The following is a 16,795-nucleotide window of genomic DNA, read 5'->3' as shown; positions in this document are numbered from 1 at the left end:
AACATATGTGGTTAAAAAGTAGTTTTGAAAAATGTGTATGGTTAAAAAGTGGTTTGGAAAAATGTGAAAAATAAATTTATGGTGAATTTTGGTATTTAACTTGCTCGAATTATGGTGAATTTTGCATCCATTGTTTGAATTGGCAAACAAAAAATTATTTGTTAGACAATGCACGTTCAAGCATAGTAAGTTACAATAATACAAGGACGTTAAAGTTAAACAAACCGATAAAAAAACATGTTAAATTGTACACAAAACAATAAAACTACATCTACGGGAACTGATAGTGATTGTGAAAAAAACACGAGGCCGCTTCAAAGTTGCTACTACCTTTAAATTGTGTAGCCATCCTCTGGTGCATGGTATGAGTACTGTGAGTCCGACGCATGATATGACTGTGGGTCCGATGCATGGTATAAGTACTGTGGGACTTGCGCATCCTGCGAGTATTGTGGTTGATATGAATTGTCCAATCTGATAAATAAACTTATTACCCGGCATGAATCAAATGGACCAAACATTAATGAAAAAAAGGAGTAAAAAAACAATTAACATTGACTAACCTATATAGGACAAGTTCTTCTGTCGTGACCACTTGTGCGACATGCAACGCATAGTCTATTATTGGATTGGGAAAGTGCTTTCTCCTTTCCACCCTTTAGTCGCTTCTCACTCCCTTTTGCTCTAACAGTATTAGGATCACAAATAGCTTGGGTCTCTTCTCGACTTTGGCTTCTGTTTCTACTCATGCCGACATCCCCACTATTGTCAATCTCTTTGAGCCATATGCACAAACTTTGGAACTCATTCAACAGAAAAGTGCTCCGAACATCTATCAAAACTGCAACTAGATATGAAGCTGCATGAGACAATATCCCATGTCGGGACATTAATGATTGACCAGGACCATCATCAACATATGACCTAGTAGTTGGATCAAACACTCTGGCTTGCTTATCATTTTTTGTCCACCTACAGAGAATATATTTCTTTGGCAAGAACATCACTTTTTTTCATGTAGCAAATGTGTTAGCATGGATAACCCTCAAACTCGAACATTTGACAACTACATGAGATATAATCAGCGGATGAAAAATAAGTAACCTAACGATGTCGATCAAATGTTCTGTTTGGCTCAAGACGTTGAATTGCATATACTTTAGCTTCATTGGAACTTGATCTCTTCGAGAACATGTAAAAATTACTCAGTTCTATTTCCTTTCGAAACAACAAAAATATATTTTTTGTGTATACCTGCACCATTTGATTCTCCGTCATAAAGGTTGATTTCACCCTTAGCTTTTGACTTATGTCAATATGGTTAGCAGCTAATTACGTGTGCCTCTGATGAACTAATGCCCTGTTAAATCAAGAAACGAAATCCGTCAGAGAGTTTTTTTTCCCATGTATTTCTTCAAGAATGAGTGACCGTTCTCTGACCTCTAGCTACTGACCATGCCTGCAGCAAACATGTGTTTGACGTATGTGGGTACCCATCGACTACATAGCTCATATATACTGCTCAACCATTCATTGTTACCTAACTCTATGGTCTCCATCACCTCGGTCCATCATTGTTCAAACTCCACTGACGACTCAGATTGTTTAATGATGCCAACTAGCCTGTGATACTGGTCATTATACAATACAACATTCATTTTTTCAGAAAATTTGTTCAAAATGTGCCACAGACAAAAACGATGCAATGTAGATGGCAATAGCATGGAGATAGCTCTTACAATCGCAGCATCCTGGTCTGTGATGATCACCCCTGGGGCCATGTGGTTTGGCATGCCATCAATGAACTTAGTTAATAACCAAACAAATTATTCCATCGTCTCCTTACTCAATAAACCACACCCAAATATAATGGTCTGGCCATGGTGGTTAACTCTGACAGATGGACAAAACACCATTGAGTACCTATTCGTGTTGTAGGTTGTCTCAAACACCACGACATCAACAAAGTAGGCTTATGACCTTCTTGACTTACAGTCAGCCCAAAAACATGGCACAAGCTTATTATTATCATCAGTCTAATAATCAAAGACAAAGTTCGGGTTCTTCTCTTTCTCAAATGCAAAATACTCGATCGGATTTTTGACATCATGGCCCAGCAACTCCTATCGCATATCTCTTTCATAGTTCCTGATATCCTTCTCCACGCACCCAAGAGAGGATAGACCTCCCGTGTCTATCTCCATAAGTCGAACTTGTTGACAAGTGGGAATATTGGCTTCTAAAAATTGTTGGACAAGAGCCTTCTTTGTTTTCGAGATACCCCGGTGTGATCTTAATAAGTGTACCCTTCTAGGAATGATAAGGGGATGGTTATGTTGCTCTACAAATCTCCTGACAATCCACCTATGCCCTATTTGTTGCTTCACCACTGATAGTCTAGCATTGACTCACATCGCGCATGTCCACGGTTTCTTTCCCCAGCCCGTGGTACAGCATCTTTATGGCTCATCTTGTAGGTCTTGTTCATTATGCCCTTTTTGTAACACACAATAGTTTCCAGAAATACTCATTGGTCTCCTTTTTCTTTTTACAATTTTGTATTCGCATACTAAACCCCGCTTCCCGTGCATATTGATTGTGAAAATTGTATGCCTCATCAGATGATTCGAGTTCCTATCCAATGTGAGGGATGGCACTGATAACCACGTGAGGAACAAATACATTATCATTGGTATCACTCTCAAATTCCATTCCTACAAAAATTGCACGATATAAAATAGATCAATTAACTTCAGGTAATAGTGGGGAATAGATTATAGCAATAAATATTAAGATATTGCACAAAAATTTGTCAAAACAAACATGTAAAAAATTAAATTTTTTTGTTCAAACAAAAAATATTGAACTAAAAAATCTGTACACTACACGAAAAAAACAAAGAAAGCATATATATTATTTTGTTGCATAAATAAAAAAAATATATGTACAATACATGAAAAAAATGTATACAACTAACCTAGCAAAAATGGCTGTGGATGAAGTAGAAGAACTACAAATAAAAGAGTGCTTGGACATTACAAATAAAGGAAGTTGACAATAATAAAAGATGGAGTTGGGGTGGTTGAAAGAGTACAAGCTTGTGCAGAAAAGCAAATGGGGAGGGGGTGGGGGGGGGGGGGTGGGGAGTTGAAAAGACCAAAAGCTGCAAATGGACCAAAAATGGGGAAATAAAATGAAAAAAAAGGGGAATCCTTAATTGGCTCTCTTCAGGGATATATATATATATATTTGAAAAATGGGTAACATATTACTCAACAAGAAAATCCACGATATCAATACATGAGGCATCTATCAAAATCCTTTATAGTTACCTCTAGACATCAAATGTCCTCTCTCTATTACGTTCCTACTTAGAACGAACAACTCTTGATTGGCAGCAAGATTCATGACACTCGCTTTCCTAGGCCTCAGATCGATATCTTGTAAGAAAAGGCTATTAGTACATAATAGAAGGCGGAGTAATCAACCAGTAAGTCAACCACCGATCTTGCTCCATGCCATCGACAAGAAGCTACCTCGGGAGAGCAGTGAAGATCTTGCCTCATCCGACTCTCTCTTGGGGAATCTGTAATCACTACTTTCCATAATAATCTCCCTTTACCATATCATAGGGGTCAATAGGAGATCCCAGAGGCTTGCTTGAAGAGATTGTTCTATTGTTCCTTTTAACTTAACTCTACTCTAGTAATTACTAGACTCTCTCTTTAGAAAATCTTTTGTCTCGTAGTAGCTTGCTCCATTTCCAAAAAGTAAATTCAAAAAATGCTTAACCCATGTCGATTTCATAGCAGAAAATACTGCATCTAGATACCTTAAGGCACATACAACAACATGAAAAATTGTTGGAAAAGGGGATGTGACCATAAAGAAATTGTGTTGGGGGGAGGGGGGGTAGGGATGGCTATATTTCTAGGAGTGAACTCCGGGGTGAATATGAAGCTCATGAATACAAATTATGCATTGGAATGAACGACAATTTCGAATTCACTTTTTCTACGATCAAGGAAGCTATAAGTAATACAACTATGAATCTCGTGGAGAGTTCGATCCTGGCTCAGGATAAATGCTGTCGAAAGTGTAGAACAACTAGTTTATAAGGACCACCATTGTATAATCATTTATCAACAGATACTGCATCCCAGATTCGGAAAAAGTGCCAATGGCGTTACACCATTGGGATACTTAGAATAAAGTCATACACTGGAGTACATGTAGGATATATTGGTGCTAAAACCTTTTCTCCAAATATCTTTCAATCTATTGGGGTGTTGCTTGCTCTAGATGTTCTCCCGATGTAAAATCAGTTGGTTTCTTGGTTTTAGAATTCTTACTGATCCCAAGTACTCCACCTCCATAGTTGCATATGGCAATATAGAAAGTAAAGAGTAAAATGCATGATCAGAAGAATTATGTGACTAAGTGAATTTATCTAGTTGAGGCATTCTTGATTAAGAAGAAATTTTTCCTTCCAGACAGCTTAAAAGGGTGGTTGACACCCATTATTATAAAAAAAATTAGAATAGTAGATTGATGGAGAATGTGAATGAAAAATAAAGAAAAGTCTTTTTATTTACGTATAATATTATTTTAATAAAGAATGTGTTGTTAAAAAGAAGAAAGAGAAAAATGCATTTTAATAAAAATGAGAATCAAATGGAGCCTAACTCAGTCAAGCCTGCGTGACTAGTGAAGAATTATAGAGAATTTTTATTGGTGATTTTACAACGGAAAGTGGTGTAGAAAGAAAAATTCAATTTTAAATGGATAAAGCCAATGACGGATCCAACCTTGAGTTTGGACACTGGCTACAATACAAATATAAATGAATTTATCTTTAAAAAAAAAACAATAGACATTTTTAGGGGCGGACATGGGCTATAGCACGGTGGAGCCTATGCTTGGATCCGCCCCTGGATAAAGCACTTTCTTTGTTGAATGTTTGAGGTTCCATCTTTCTTAAGGATTTTAGTCTTGCCTAGGCAGGATAACTAGTAAGCTAGAGCTCTTTCAACTCTTTCAATCAGGTTTCGTAGTCCAAATAAGTACTCCTATCTTTAGTTTCCATCCCCTCAAGGTCTTTCAATGTAGTGGATGGAATCAGGCATGTCATCGATTTACTCTTTGTTTTAAAAGGCTACTTATTCGACAAGCCTTTTTTGTTTTTTGGGATTGGATGTGCATTCAATTTCATTGGCCTTACTATAAAGAGCCTAGAAAGAACGAATTCAAATTCAATATTGAGCCACTAAGTCTTTGCCTTATGGTCCATGTTTCATTCTGGAACGTGTGGTACAATAGGCATTTCAAGGTGTGGAAGTGTGTTTAATTAAGAGAAGACAATAAAAGTCCTGCCTCTACTTTTGAAAGGTCGAGTTTACAAAATTGGGAAATAGAGGGAAAATGTATAACGTGTAAAATTTGGAACTTGTGACGTGTCTGTTTGTGTTAGAGGTCCAGGACTACTCAAAATATCATCTTACCACCTTAATATTTGTTCCTATCTAACAGAACACTATTGGTTCATTACAAAGATATTTTTGAGAAAAAAGATGACCTTTTCCAGATGAAATGAAAATTAGATTCGTGTAACAGAAGAACAATTTTCCATTCCTTGGTCGAATGGATATGTGGCAATGAAAGAGAGAGAGAGAGAGATTCAGTAGAGTAGAATTTACTGAATAGTAGAGTTGTGAAAATGACAAACACGACAAATTCTATACTCTCAAATTACCCATGCTTTGTAGAGCTATGCGATCTGTGGCCATATCATTGTTATGCATATACTGCTTGAAAAAGGCTATTTTCTCCTAGGTTTCCTTTTTCCTCCACAAATCTCTCAATCAGAAAAACAAGGTGCAATGTGCTCTTTGCTCCTAGTCACTAAGCAGTGTTATTAGGGGATTGGGCTTCAGAGTAAGACTAGTTTTTCTTTTTCTTTTTTTTTTATTTGCCAACCCCTTTCATTTTCGCGTTGGAGGAAATAAGATTCGAACCCATGATACAATCTTCTTGTATATCAATTTAACAAACCAATTCCTTTAGCCGTGATTTTCCTTCATTTATCTTATTTTCTACTTCATCTTCGTCTTCTTAGGCCTTCTTAGCTAGAGTTTCATTTTGACTTCGAAAAAACACTTTTATAAAATTAGTCAAAAGGGTACAAAATAACTTTTGGATTTCAAAAGCTCATTTTTGGCTTCTCAAAAGCCATGTCAAACGGCTCTAAGTAACGTTTCATTAAAGAGAGTAAAACTGCAAGAACCACTATGATACAAGATATCCTATAGAAAATACGTTCAGGTTTTTAGTTGAAGTCCTCGTATATGTTTCATATCGTTTAAATGCAATCCCAACTTTAAACAACAGTTTTTTATGAAGAAACAGGAGTCTGCATACAAGAAAATACACTGAGCATTTCTCTAAAAACTCGCAAAACAGAAATAAGGTGAATTTTAAGTGAGAGAAATAGATTTGTATTGCTGAACTGTAGCTGTTATTGCTTGTTCAACGGGCAGCCTCTCTATACTTGATGCACCATAGAAACCATGAACTCCTTTAGTTCTCTTCAATACATATTCTGCTTCCGCAGGCCCGTATATAGGACCTGAAATTACAAAGTGGATTTATTCTTCTAACATTTCACCAGAGTAAAACTGAAATGTCATTTACGATCATATTTCTGTTTTTATAGGAAACGCCAGTGAAAAGACAGAAAAAATAATCTGTTCGTGTCTACGAGAAGATATCATTCAAGACTAGGAGTATTTTTATTAGTGTGCAATATCTTTATAACGAATTTAGGGTATAGCAGAAGAAACATCTTAGTCTTGGACAGATGAACTGATATGTCATCCTGTGGTCAATATTGATGATAGAAGAAGAATTGACAATGATATCACCTGTTTTTCATAGGATTTACATGTATCATCAATTACAAAACGAGAATAAATTACAAGAAAGTGTCTCTTTCACAAATCCGTTTTAGGTCGCATTTGACAGTGCAACAAGTACATAATGCCAATATATTTTGTTCATAAATAAAATTTACGAAACCAAATACCAATGTTCGTCTTTTGGTGAAATTAACGTAAGAAGTGTAATATCATTCCAAGGCCAAACTCCAATCACAAACACAAAAGCACCATCAATGCTGCAGGCTACTAGGTTAGGCAAATCTTTCAGCTAAATTACATCCAGAGTCTTCAGTTCAAATAGCACAAAATTACTTAGTGCATGCTTTGCTAAGCTTTAAACTTTACCATTAAGTTTACTTATAAGTAGATAAGGTCAAAATAAACAGTTTTTCATTGGTCAAACTTATTATTTTTATAATAACCCTTACCTCAAACCCAATCCTATGAGATAGACATAACCCTTCAACACCTCATATGCCTTAAACGCTACTTCACAACCACGATCTAGTAACAAGCTAAAGAAAAGATCTTTTAGGCAAACCGTTTTCTCAGTCATAATGGATGTCTACTTTATTTAAATCCATCCATTGTTGGAGTAATTTTGGTTGTCAAATTTACGTAAAACATCTTTAAAGTATTACAACATAAACTTAGAGCACATCTAATACTCTCTAAATACAATATACTTTCCAATTTAGAGAGTCAATACATAAAAAATGGTTTCGATACTCTTCATTCTAACTTTTTTAAAATAGACAGTTCGGAAAGTCAAACGTACTCTCTATTTTTACTTTACAATGATTGCATTTAATAAGTTATATTCTTAAGTTATTCAAATCATGTTTGAATTGAATAGTCATCATGGGCGGAGCCAGAAAATGATATTAGGATGGGCTGAAATTTAAAAATTATTGAATGAATTTATGCCACAAGAGATCGAGTTTCGAAAGCTATTTTCGTGACATTCACAATAAAAGTATACGACACTGAATAAAATAAAAAAAGTTTAAACGTCTCACATTAAGATATTACACTAAATTGTTGTTTTTTTTTTTTTTTTTTTAACCAAATAGAAAATCAATGCTTACCTTTAAAAATTTTAAACTAACCGAATCATAATAGAATTAAGCAAAAATACATATCCACTAATGAACATTTAAAAATTTATTTAATTAGTACTTTTCCAACAACTTTAACAACCAGTCTTTCCGAACAACTGAAAGTTTTAACTAATATTCTTTTTATTATCAATATCAAATCTATAGTAAGTTATTTATTTTGATCATAATATCTATTTTATGGTCAAAATAAGTATTTTTTTATAACTATTAATTAGTAATAAATGAAAACATACATAATTTAGAAAAATATGTTGTGTCCCTAAATATTAAAATAAGTAATTTACTTTTAGATCTAAGTCAAACATGCATTAAATGAAACATCTAATTTGACAATAAAATATTCACATTTCATGAATGTCTTGGAAAGAGTAATTAATAATTGTAGTGTCTTTAATATAATTTGAACAATTGAGTATTGGACTTAGGTTGGGATTTAAACTAGAATTGGGCTAATGTTAAAACTTGGGCCAAAATTCTAATGTGTTAGGGGGACATTGCTGGGCTACAGCCTAGCATGCCCCCCACTTGGGGCCCCCCCCCCCCCCCCCGCACCCCACTTCCTCGGCCAGTGATAGTCATTGACATATAATAAAATAAGTTAAATAAAAGATGGAAAGAAATAAATAAAATTTTTCTCGAAAAAATTTTGAAGAGCCAAAAAATGAATTGTGCATATGTTAGGCTTTGATGCAAAAAAATAGAAAATTACTGCCCATATGTAAGAGGATTTGATGAAGATAATATTTAAATGATAAGTGAATTGGTTCAACAATATCCAATCTATATCTGAAATGTGTAGTAGTCATTATAGAGTAATATATTGCTCAAGAGATTATAAAATTTTACATCCTCTCGATTAAGATTTGAGGTGGATGATTCATAACTGTAAGAAGACATCCACATTAAATGATGAGAAATAATGCCAAGAATAATAACACTAATCAGCATGGACTGTTTATTTGTTGACAACTAAATTAATGAAGTTAACCACTAGATGGTGACCTAGGATTCTTGTTTCTTTCAAGGTGAACCTCTAGTCAATTGCACAGATGGATGCTCTTTTCAAGAAAGACCAGCTAGCTGATGTAAAGATGATGTATTTTACAAATTTTGCTTTTAGTAGGAATCCAATCAGAGGACTGTTTGTGTACCATTTAATTCAAGAGTAATGTTATTCAACACCACTGGTGCCAATTACCAGTTTAGACGGCAATTGCATGATATTAAATGATAAATTTACTTATATGTTATGTCACATGATTCAATTAATTGAACCTATCAATTGTCACCAACTAGACTGGTGCTCTTGTACCAGTGGAACTAGATAGCGTTATTCTTAATTCAGTGGTATCACCATCTGCAATTGTGAGCATCCTATTTATGGCAACTTGACAAGTATGCGGTGAAGCCATATTTAGATATAAAAACATAGAAAACATTCTCATACACAAAATTAGAATCAAACGATGCAATGATCAAACCCATGATGTTGCTTGGAGAAGTATTGATTATTTTCTGACAGTTAAAAATTGCATGATGTTACCTCCATGACAGAGCACAATAGCATCAGGGTTGATCCGATGAGCAGCATCTGCAATAGCTTGTACACAACCTACACTTTCCTCTATAGAGACAGATGTTTGTGCACCAATAGAACCAGATGTAGTTAGCCCCATGTGTGCCACAATGATATCAGCACCAGCTTCTGCCATTGAAACTGCTTCATCTTGGTTGAAAGCATATGGAGTAGTCAAGAAGCCCATATTATGAGCTTTTGCAATCATCTCAACCTCCAAGCTAAATATGTGATCCATAAATAGAACATTTGTTTTTATGTTGATTTAGATGAAGCATTTGTGGATAATGATGACAAAACAAAAGTAAAATATCACAAATTCAAATTACCTGTATCCCATTCCAGTCTCTTCCAGATTTTGTCTAAAATTACCATCAAATAACCCAACGGTTGGAAAGTTTTGCACCCCTGAGAACCCAATGGACTCCAATTGCTTCAGGAAGTAATCCATCCTTCGAAATGGATCAGTTCCACAGACTCCAGCAAGAACTGGAACTCCTTTCACCACCTATACATATGACCATGAGAAGAAATAGGTTGTAACACAATTGGGAACGGTTTATATTTTCAATTTTCAGTTTGAAGTTTTACCTATTTGCAGCGGAGTACCAATAAATGATTATTTCTAAACGACACAGATTGAAAGTTATTAAAGAATATGGAAAGAAGAGTACTAAGAAAAGTTAAACAGAAGTTTTTAATGTTACTTCTCTCTACCAAATTGGAATGAGGACCTTACACATCATCTTTTAAAGCTTTCAGATGTCTTGTCATATACTACGATATATTTCAGATATTTGAAGCAATTTTTCATCTTTTAAGTACAAAGTGCACCAGCAACATGGACAATCATAATAATTGGTGCATTGCACAATGTTATTGGATAATAGTAATTTAATCTAATAATTTTGAAATAATTCACTCAAAACATCAGTACATGCCAATTATAAGGCAGGGAATAACCAAGCATTGAATATAAATAGCGTACAGACTTGTGCCATTTGTTAGCAAAATTAGTTCAATTTCAAAAACAGAATTGGTTCATAGAGATTCAATTTCGACACACCAGGTTCTAGATGTTTTTAGCATAAATTTCAAGAGCCTTTAATATCAGAAAGTTCTATAAATAACAAATTAAGATACTTACAGGCAACACTTCATTCGCCATGTCAAGTACTACAGCATTTGCATCAGCAAATGGCAATAAACCTGCTAAGGATCCCCTTCCTGCCATACGAAAGCGGCCTGAGTTGTATAAGACAATTAGATCCACACCACCAACTTCCTCAAACTTAGCTGATATGCCCGTCCCTGCACCAGCCCCAACAATGGGGTTTCCCTTCTTTATTTGATCTTTCAATTGCTGCAGTATCTGCTGCGTTCTTTGCAGTGTTTCTGCTTAATATATATGAAAAGTTAACAGATCTTGTTTAAATAGAAACTGAACATATAAAGAAACCTACTTGATCCCTTCTAAATTTTATCTCTTGGCCTTGACAGACAGAACTCAAGCAACTGCAAGTACATCGAACCCCCCGGAAGTATTTGTTCAAACAAATTGGCAGTCCGAGTCCGAACTATTGTAACCAGAAATTTTCTCTTTATTGTTATCTTAAGTTTGACTTATGTGAGGAAGACATCAAATTTCACCAAACATAATGCATGAGCCATATTATATGGCCTCTGAAGGACAGAATGAATACCTGCAAGGGAATGCATTCAAAAATTGGTTCCAGTGAATTCCCAAATTCCATGATATGTGGATGAAATTAATACAAATGATTCATTTACATATTTTGTTCTTCATGGTGACATCCATCAAGAGATGATAAGTGTTGATAACTTATGGGGAAGGCTGAGCTGAGTAAAATGTCATGATAAATGTGTGAATATTTCGTAGTGTAACACCTTAGTGAAAACAATAAAGATGACAATAATGAAAATTGTGGGGGATTGGAGACTAGAACCTTGTTTTGCATTGGGGAAGATGCTCAGGCAGTATGAAACCGTTGAATTCCTTTGGATACTTATCTCAGAAACAGAAGTATCCTTTTGAACGTCTTGGATGGATTCGTAGCTAGTTTGATTATCGCATGCACCTTTATAATTTGTACAGATCTCCAAAAATGAGTCAACTAGTGCATTTGCAAACTCCAGGTCATTAATATGGTGTGGAAAAACTTTAACCTATCAGTACAATAAGGTGAATGAATAAAGATGTTAAATAAATGAAGTAATCTTCCTTAAGCCAAACAGTAGAGAATGCTGGAAAGCATAGACGATCTACTAGGGACCTGACGATCTTCATTTCTTTCAATTAGCATCTGTACTTCCTCTATGAGAACACCAGTAGCATCAGGATCATAGAACGGCTTTCCGGGTGTATCCAAGGCAGAGATACCTTTCCTTGGAAGGCAAACACAAAACTTTGATGATGACTTGTTCAACTTGTCTGCTATAAATGAAGCAAATTTCTTATTTTCATCCACTGTAGTTCGCATCAGCGAAACCTGAAAAAGACAGCTACTAGTTGGTTCTGCAAAGGGAACAGTTCACAACTAATCTTAAAGACTTTCAGATGCTTTATAATGAAACAAAATTATTAAGTTTCCCATTGGTAGGTACTTTGTATTTACCAGCCAAAATATCCTAAATATTTTGAGGTAGAATAGATGCATTTATTTTTTCAACCATTTGCCAAAAGTTCAAATGGAAGTTCAGTTTGTCAATAAAACTATAAAAGAGCACAGCTTCCATATGGGAGGAGTTATCATGGGAGTAGAGATGTTTGGTAGTTAATTAAACTGGTTGGAGGACATACCCATGCAAGACATAAATGAAAATCTCCTTTTCAGTTCTGCAGAAAATGAGAGAAAACAATACAGCTTGACTTGTTGGGCATGACATTTCTGCCATAATTCTAATCTTTTACGAGTCGACTGGGCTTTTTCCTTATGTTTTCATATTTATTTTTTGGGAATTTGGTTTCTAAGTCAACATCAGATTGACACAGTTGCAGATTTCTGCAATTTTGAATTTTAGAATCTTCGGATATATGTCTGCTAGTAGGCGACTTTTAGGGTGCCTCAGACGATACTGGCCAGCTTTGGTTAGCCAATATATAGTACTATGTACTAATTACCATATGCATATTCTTAATTCATAAACTCAGTGTATATCCAAAAATGAGAAAAGTTGACCATGAAGGAGAGAGATATAGAACTACCACCTGTTCATTGTGTTCATAAATCTTTCTCTGCTGAAAATTAGAAGGTATGGTGGATTTGGGTCCAAAATTCACCATATCCAATGCTCCCACACTTAGAACTAACGGTATCTTCTCATCAATTATAGCATCAAAGCGGGAAGTGTCACAAGCCATAACACCTCCAACAATGTAATCAGCAACCTCGGTTGTTGTAATGTCTAAAACGCCCTACAGAAAATAAAGAAACAGACATTTGATATGAAAAGTTAAGATACCACGAAAGATTGATGTTATAGAAGTTTTGATAAACATAGTTCATGACAATTAGCAGCACACAATCACTGTCATAAAAGGACACCATAAGAATGATTTTGAGATCATATGATGTTGAATGCAGTCTCCTTTGGTCAAAGTATAGGCAATCATATTTCCTTGAATGTTATTTTTTATTATTAAGTGATTTTGCAAAGCAAACATTTCCATCTACAAATAAGATCAAGTGATAAGTGTATTTGCCAGGTCAATCTTTCCTTAACAATCAGAATATACTCAAACTAGAATTGATCAATTATCCAGTCAATATCTTATAATTGAATTTGAAGCTATCATAGTTTTACTAACATAGCACTCATAACTATTAGCTTGCAGCATAATTACTTTCTGCCACTGAGGACAACTCAAGAAAAATTGGAGATTCTATCAATTGAAATGTGGTGAAGTAATTACACACAGTCTCCTATCCAAAACCAAATCAAGACATCACCATATATCTTTCTATTCAGTCACCTGGAAATGGAATAAAGTTATTTTTTTTGTTTAACGATCAGATATTTATTGTCATAATCATTAGAGGGAAACATGCTCCATCTAGATACTATATCAAGCTTTGTCAAATGCTGAAATCTAGTTCCACAATGTGCAGCAGGACATCCAAACAAGCAAGATTATCAAGGTGAGAATTGTGACAGCGATCTAAAACATATAATGTGACTCCAATACCTTTATAAATCCTCCTTTAACAAGGTCCTCCATTGCCCTTCCTCCTACCCCAGTTGCGTGGAAAACCAAGGGCTCATATCCTTCTTGAATCAATCTTTCTTTGACAGCATTTACACATGGAGTAGTAACCCCGAACATGGTTATACCAACTGTAAACTTGTCATCGTTAGTGGCTGACCCTTTGGAACCTTTTAGTCTTCCAATAACCATTCCAGCAAAAGCAGCAGCAGCATTAGACAAAACCACTCTACTCACGCTGTTAATGCCACAAATATCTACTACTGACGGAAATAACACCAAATCAGATGTTCCAACATAGGGTTCAGTATGACCACTGGCAACAGTCGACACAATTATCTTTGGGATTCCAATAGGGAGAGACCTAAAGGCAGACGATAATAATGATGTCCCTCCACTGCCCCCAAGGCCAATAACTCCAGCAAGAACTAGATCACCATGAGCTTTTCCAATGAAGCTCTCAAGTGCTTTACTCATAATTGCAATAGCTTTGCCTCGATCATCTGGAAGTGAGGTAGCACAATGTTCCCCCACTCCTGGTCGGCAAGACAGAACTTCATCTCTTGATACAAATTTAAAATCCCCACAACTCTTAGTACCCTTCGTACTAGTAGACACATCAACTACCGTCACTTGGACCTGTGCACACAAACGTCAAATGAAACCATGAACTTCCAATGCATGCTATATTGGCATATGGTAAAATCAGCATTTAATAAAAGCAAAGATAATCAGATTAATATGACAATCTTGATTGCCAAGTTAAGTGAAAACAACACAATGCCATACATGGAACATCAGTTCAAACGCTGAATTCAAGAAAAATATCAATGAGATCATTGTAACGACCCATGCCTTGTGCCTAAACCATTATATCATACGTACTATCCACTTTGGGAGAATTTAAACTCACCTTACCCCTTACGATTTCCTGTTGGATCTCCAAAATTCGAACCCAAGACCTCTACCATATAAGAGATTTAAATTGAATCCTGCCACTACTTGGGCAATAGCCACATGGATAGTTCAAGAAACTCATCGGCGCCTGACCTTGAGATGTGGATCATCCAAGGTACATTAGCATGGTGTACTCTTTAGTTTGATCCGGGGTTAGAAACTAAACTTTTACTCAGGACGATGGATGGGGCGCGGGTGAAATCCATTGATCCAATATAGATCTAACTTTCAATTTACTCGTGGGATCTATGTTTGGGGGGACCACCATAGCTCCTCACTTTTCGAGAATCCATACATCCCCTATCAGTGCATCGACACTTATATCTTGAGCACGGATTTAGGTTCAACCTCGATGGAAAAAGAAAATGGAGCACCTAACAACACATCTTCACAACCAAGACCTACAAGATCACCACTTTTATTCTGGGTGACTAAAGGATCGTACCATTCAAGCTGTCGAACTGGTACCAAGATTTAATTTAAATCTCTTATAAAATAGAGGTCTTAGGTTTGAATCTTTTTTGGACGCGATAGATAGCCATAAGGGATAAGATAGGCTGAGGCTCTCCCAAAGTGAACAATAAGTATAATATAATGGATTGGGCACAAAGCTAGGATTGTTACAAACAATTCGAATTTTTTTGTTTACTTACGTATTGCTCGCTCTAAGAGAACTTGAGTCAATCTTATCCCTCACGGATTTCTATTACATCTACAGAATTTAAATCATGATCTCAGCCTCATGAGAAATTTTAGTTAAATCCTAGTACCAATCCATTTTTTAGTTATCCATATGAATAGAAAGTTAGATCCATCCATCTATCCTATTCAGATTCCGATATCTAAAAAAGAATCAATTTTATTTAATGTTTGATTCAAAGAACTTTGCTCAGCCCCCTGCTCATGAAACAGCTCCGCTGCAATGGATGGCAGAGTGTCTGTAGTATCAAAAATCAACTTAAATCTCTCACAAGGCGGAGATGATGCTTCAAATCCTGGGTACGCCATAGAAATCCATGAATGATTAGACGGATACCGGACAATACATAAGTTAACAATTTGGGCATAGGGACTGATTCGTTGCAATCACAAGCATATCGGTGCAGTAGCACTTAATAAGCAAAAATGCTACTTCAGGAAATTCCTAACAACATTCAACACACATATTACTAAATAAAATTTAGCAAAGTAGGGGGAAAATAACTCAAATTCCTTTATTTCTTTAGCAATTCTAAACATCAACGAGGTAAAATAATAATAATAATAATAATCTAGTCTGAAGAAGAACACACCTTGGAGGATTTGTTACTGGAAAAGCAGTTCAGATTGGATTGAACAAACTCCGATAGAAATTGGAGCTCTTCCAGCTTCGTGTCAGCTGTTCCAATGCAGAAAACTTGCAAAGATTTATTCTCTTTATTAACCATGGCGAAATTTTGAGGTAGTATAAGGCAATGATTCAGCGTAAATGCAATGATATTAATGATCAGCGTACTAAAATCAATCAAATGAAACCAAGTTTCGCCATTTCGAATAGCAACCTACAATTCTTTAAAATTTGATTCGGGGCAAAGATTTGTTATGATATGAAGTGAAATTGGGATGGAAATAGAAATTTGAGAAGCCCAAAAAGATTAGCTTCTTTTTTCAAAATTGTAAAATTTTACCGACTTCAGAAAATAATTTTTAAAGAAAAGTGATAGTGGTTGCAAAATAAATGCTTGAATAAAAGTAAAAATCGTTTTTAAAAGTAATTTAGAGCTTATTTGGGACTAATTTTTCACTCAAAAAATTGATTTTTTGACCGTTATTTTACTATTTCAGTTGTAAAGTTTGACTTTTTCTCTCACAGGCGGTTCCCACTTTTCTCTAACGATCACAAAATCAATTCTCAAAATCACTTTCAAACAGTGCCTTAGACTTATCCTTTGTTTGGTGCAGACTCAAATTAAATTTTATTTAAAGCTGATGAAATGTATTG

General features: G+C 35.4%; 1 protein-coding gene across 1 annotated transcript; it reads right to left on the bottom strand.

Moving 5' to 3' along the window:
• Positions 1 to 6,268: 6,268 nt before the first annotated feature.
• LOC111378503 (UPF0261 protein SACE_5696) lies at positions 6,269 to 16,484 on the bottom strand. Its single transcript, XM_023001717.1, has 9 exons — positions 16,107 to 16,484; positions 13,840 to 14,496; positions 12,862 to 13,068; positions 11,927 to 12,142; positions 11,600 to 11,819; positions 10,780 to 11,027; positions 9,962 to 10,140; positions 9,600 to 9,853; positions 6,269 to 6,625 (listed from the first exon to the last, which is right to left on the bottom strand). The coding sequence occupies exons 1-9, from the start codon at positions 16,239 to 16,241 to the stop codon at positions 6,474 to 6,476; spliced, it is 2,268 nt and encodes a 755-aa protein (XP_022857485.1). The 5' UTR covers positions 16,242 to 16,484; the 3' UTR covers positions 6,269 to 6,473.
• Positions 16,485 to 16,795: the final 311 nt, after the last annotated feature.

The sequence above is a fragment of the Olea europaea genome, unplaced genomic scaffold (assembly GCF_002742605.1).
Source record: "Olea europaea var. sylvestris unplaced genomic scaffold, O_europaea_v1 scaffold1823, whole genome shotgun sequence".
NCBI classification, from domain to species: Eukaryota; Viridiplantae; Streptophyta; class Magnoliopsida; order Lamiales; family Oleaceae; genus Olea; species Olea europaea.
This window is presented reverse-complemented; position numbering and strand designations above follow the sequence as displayed.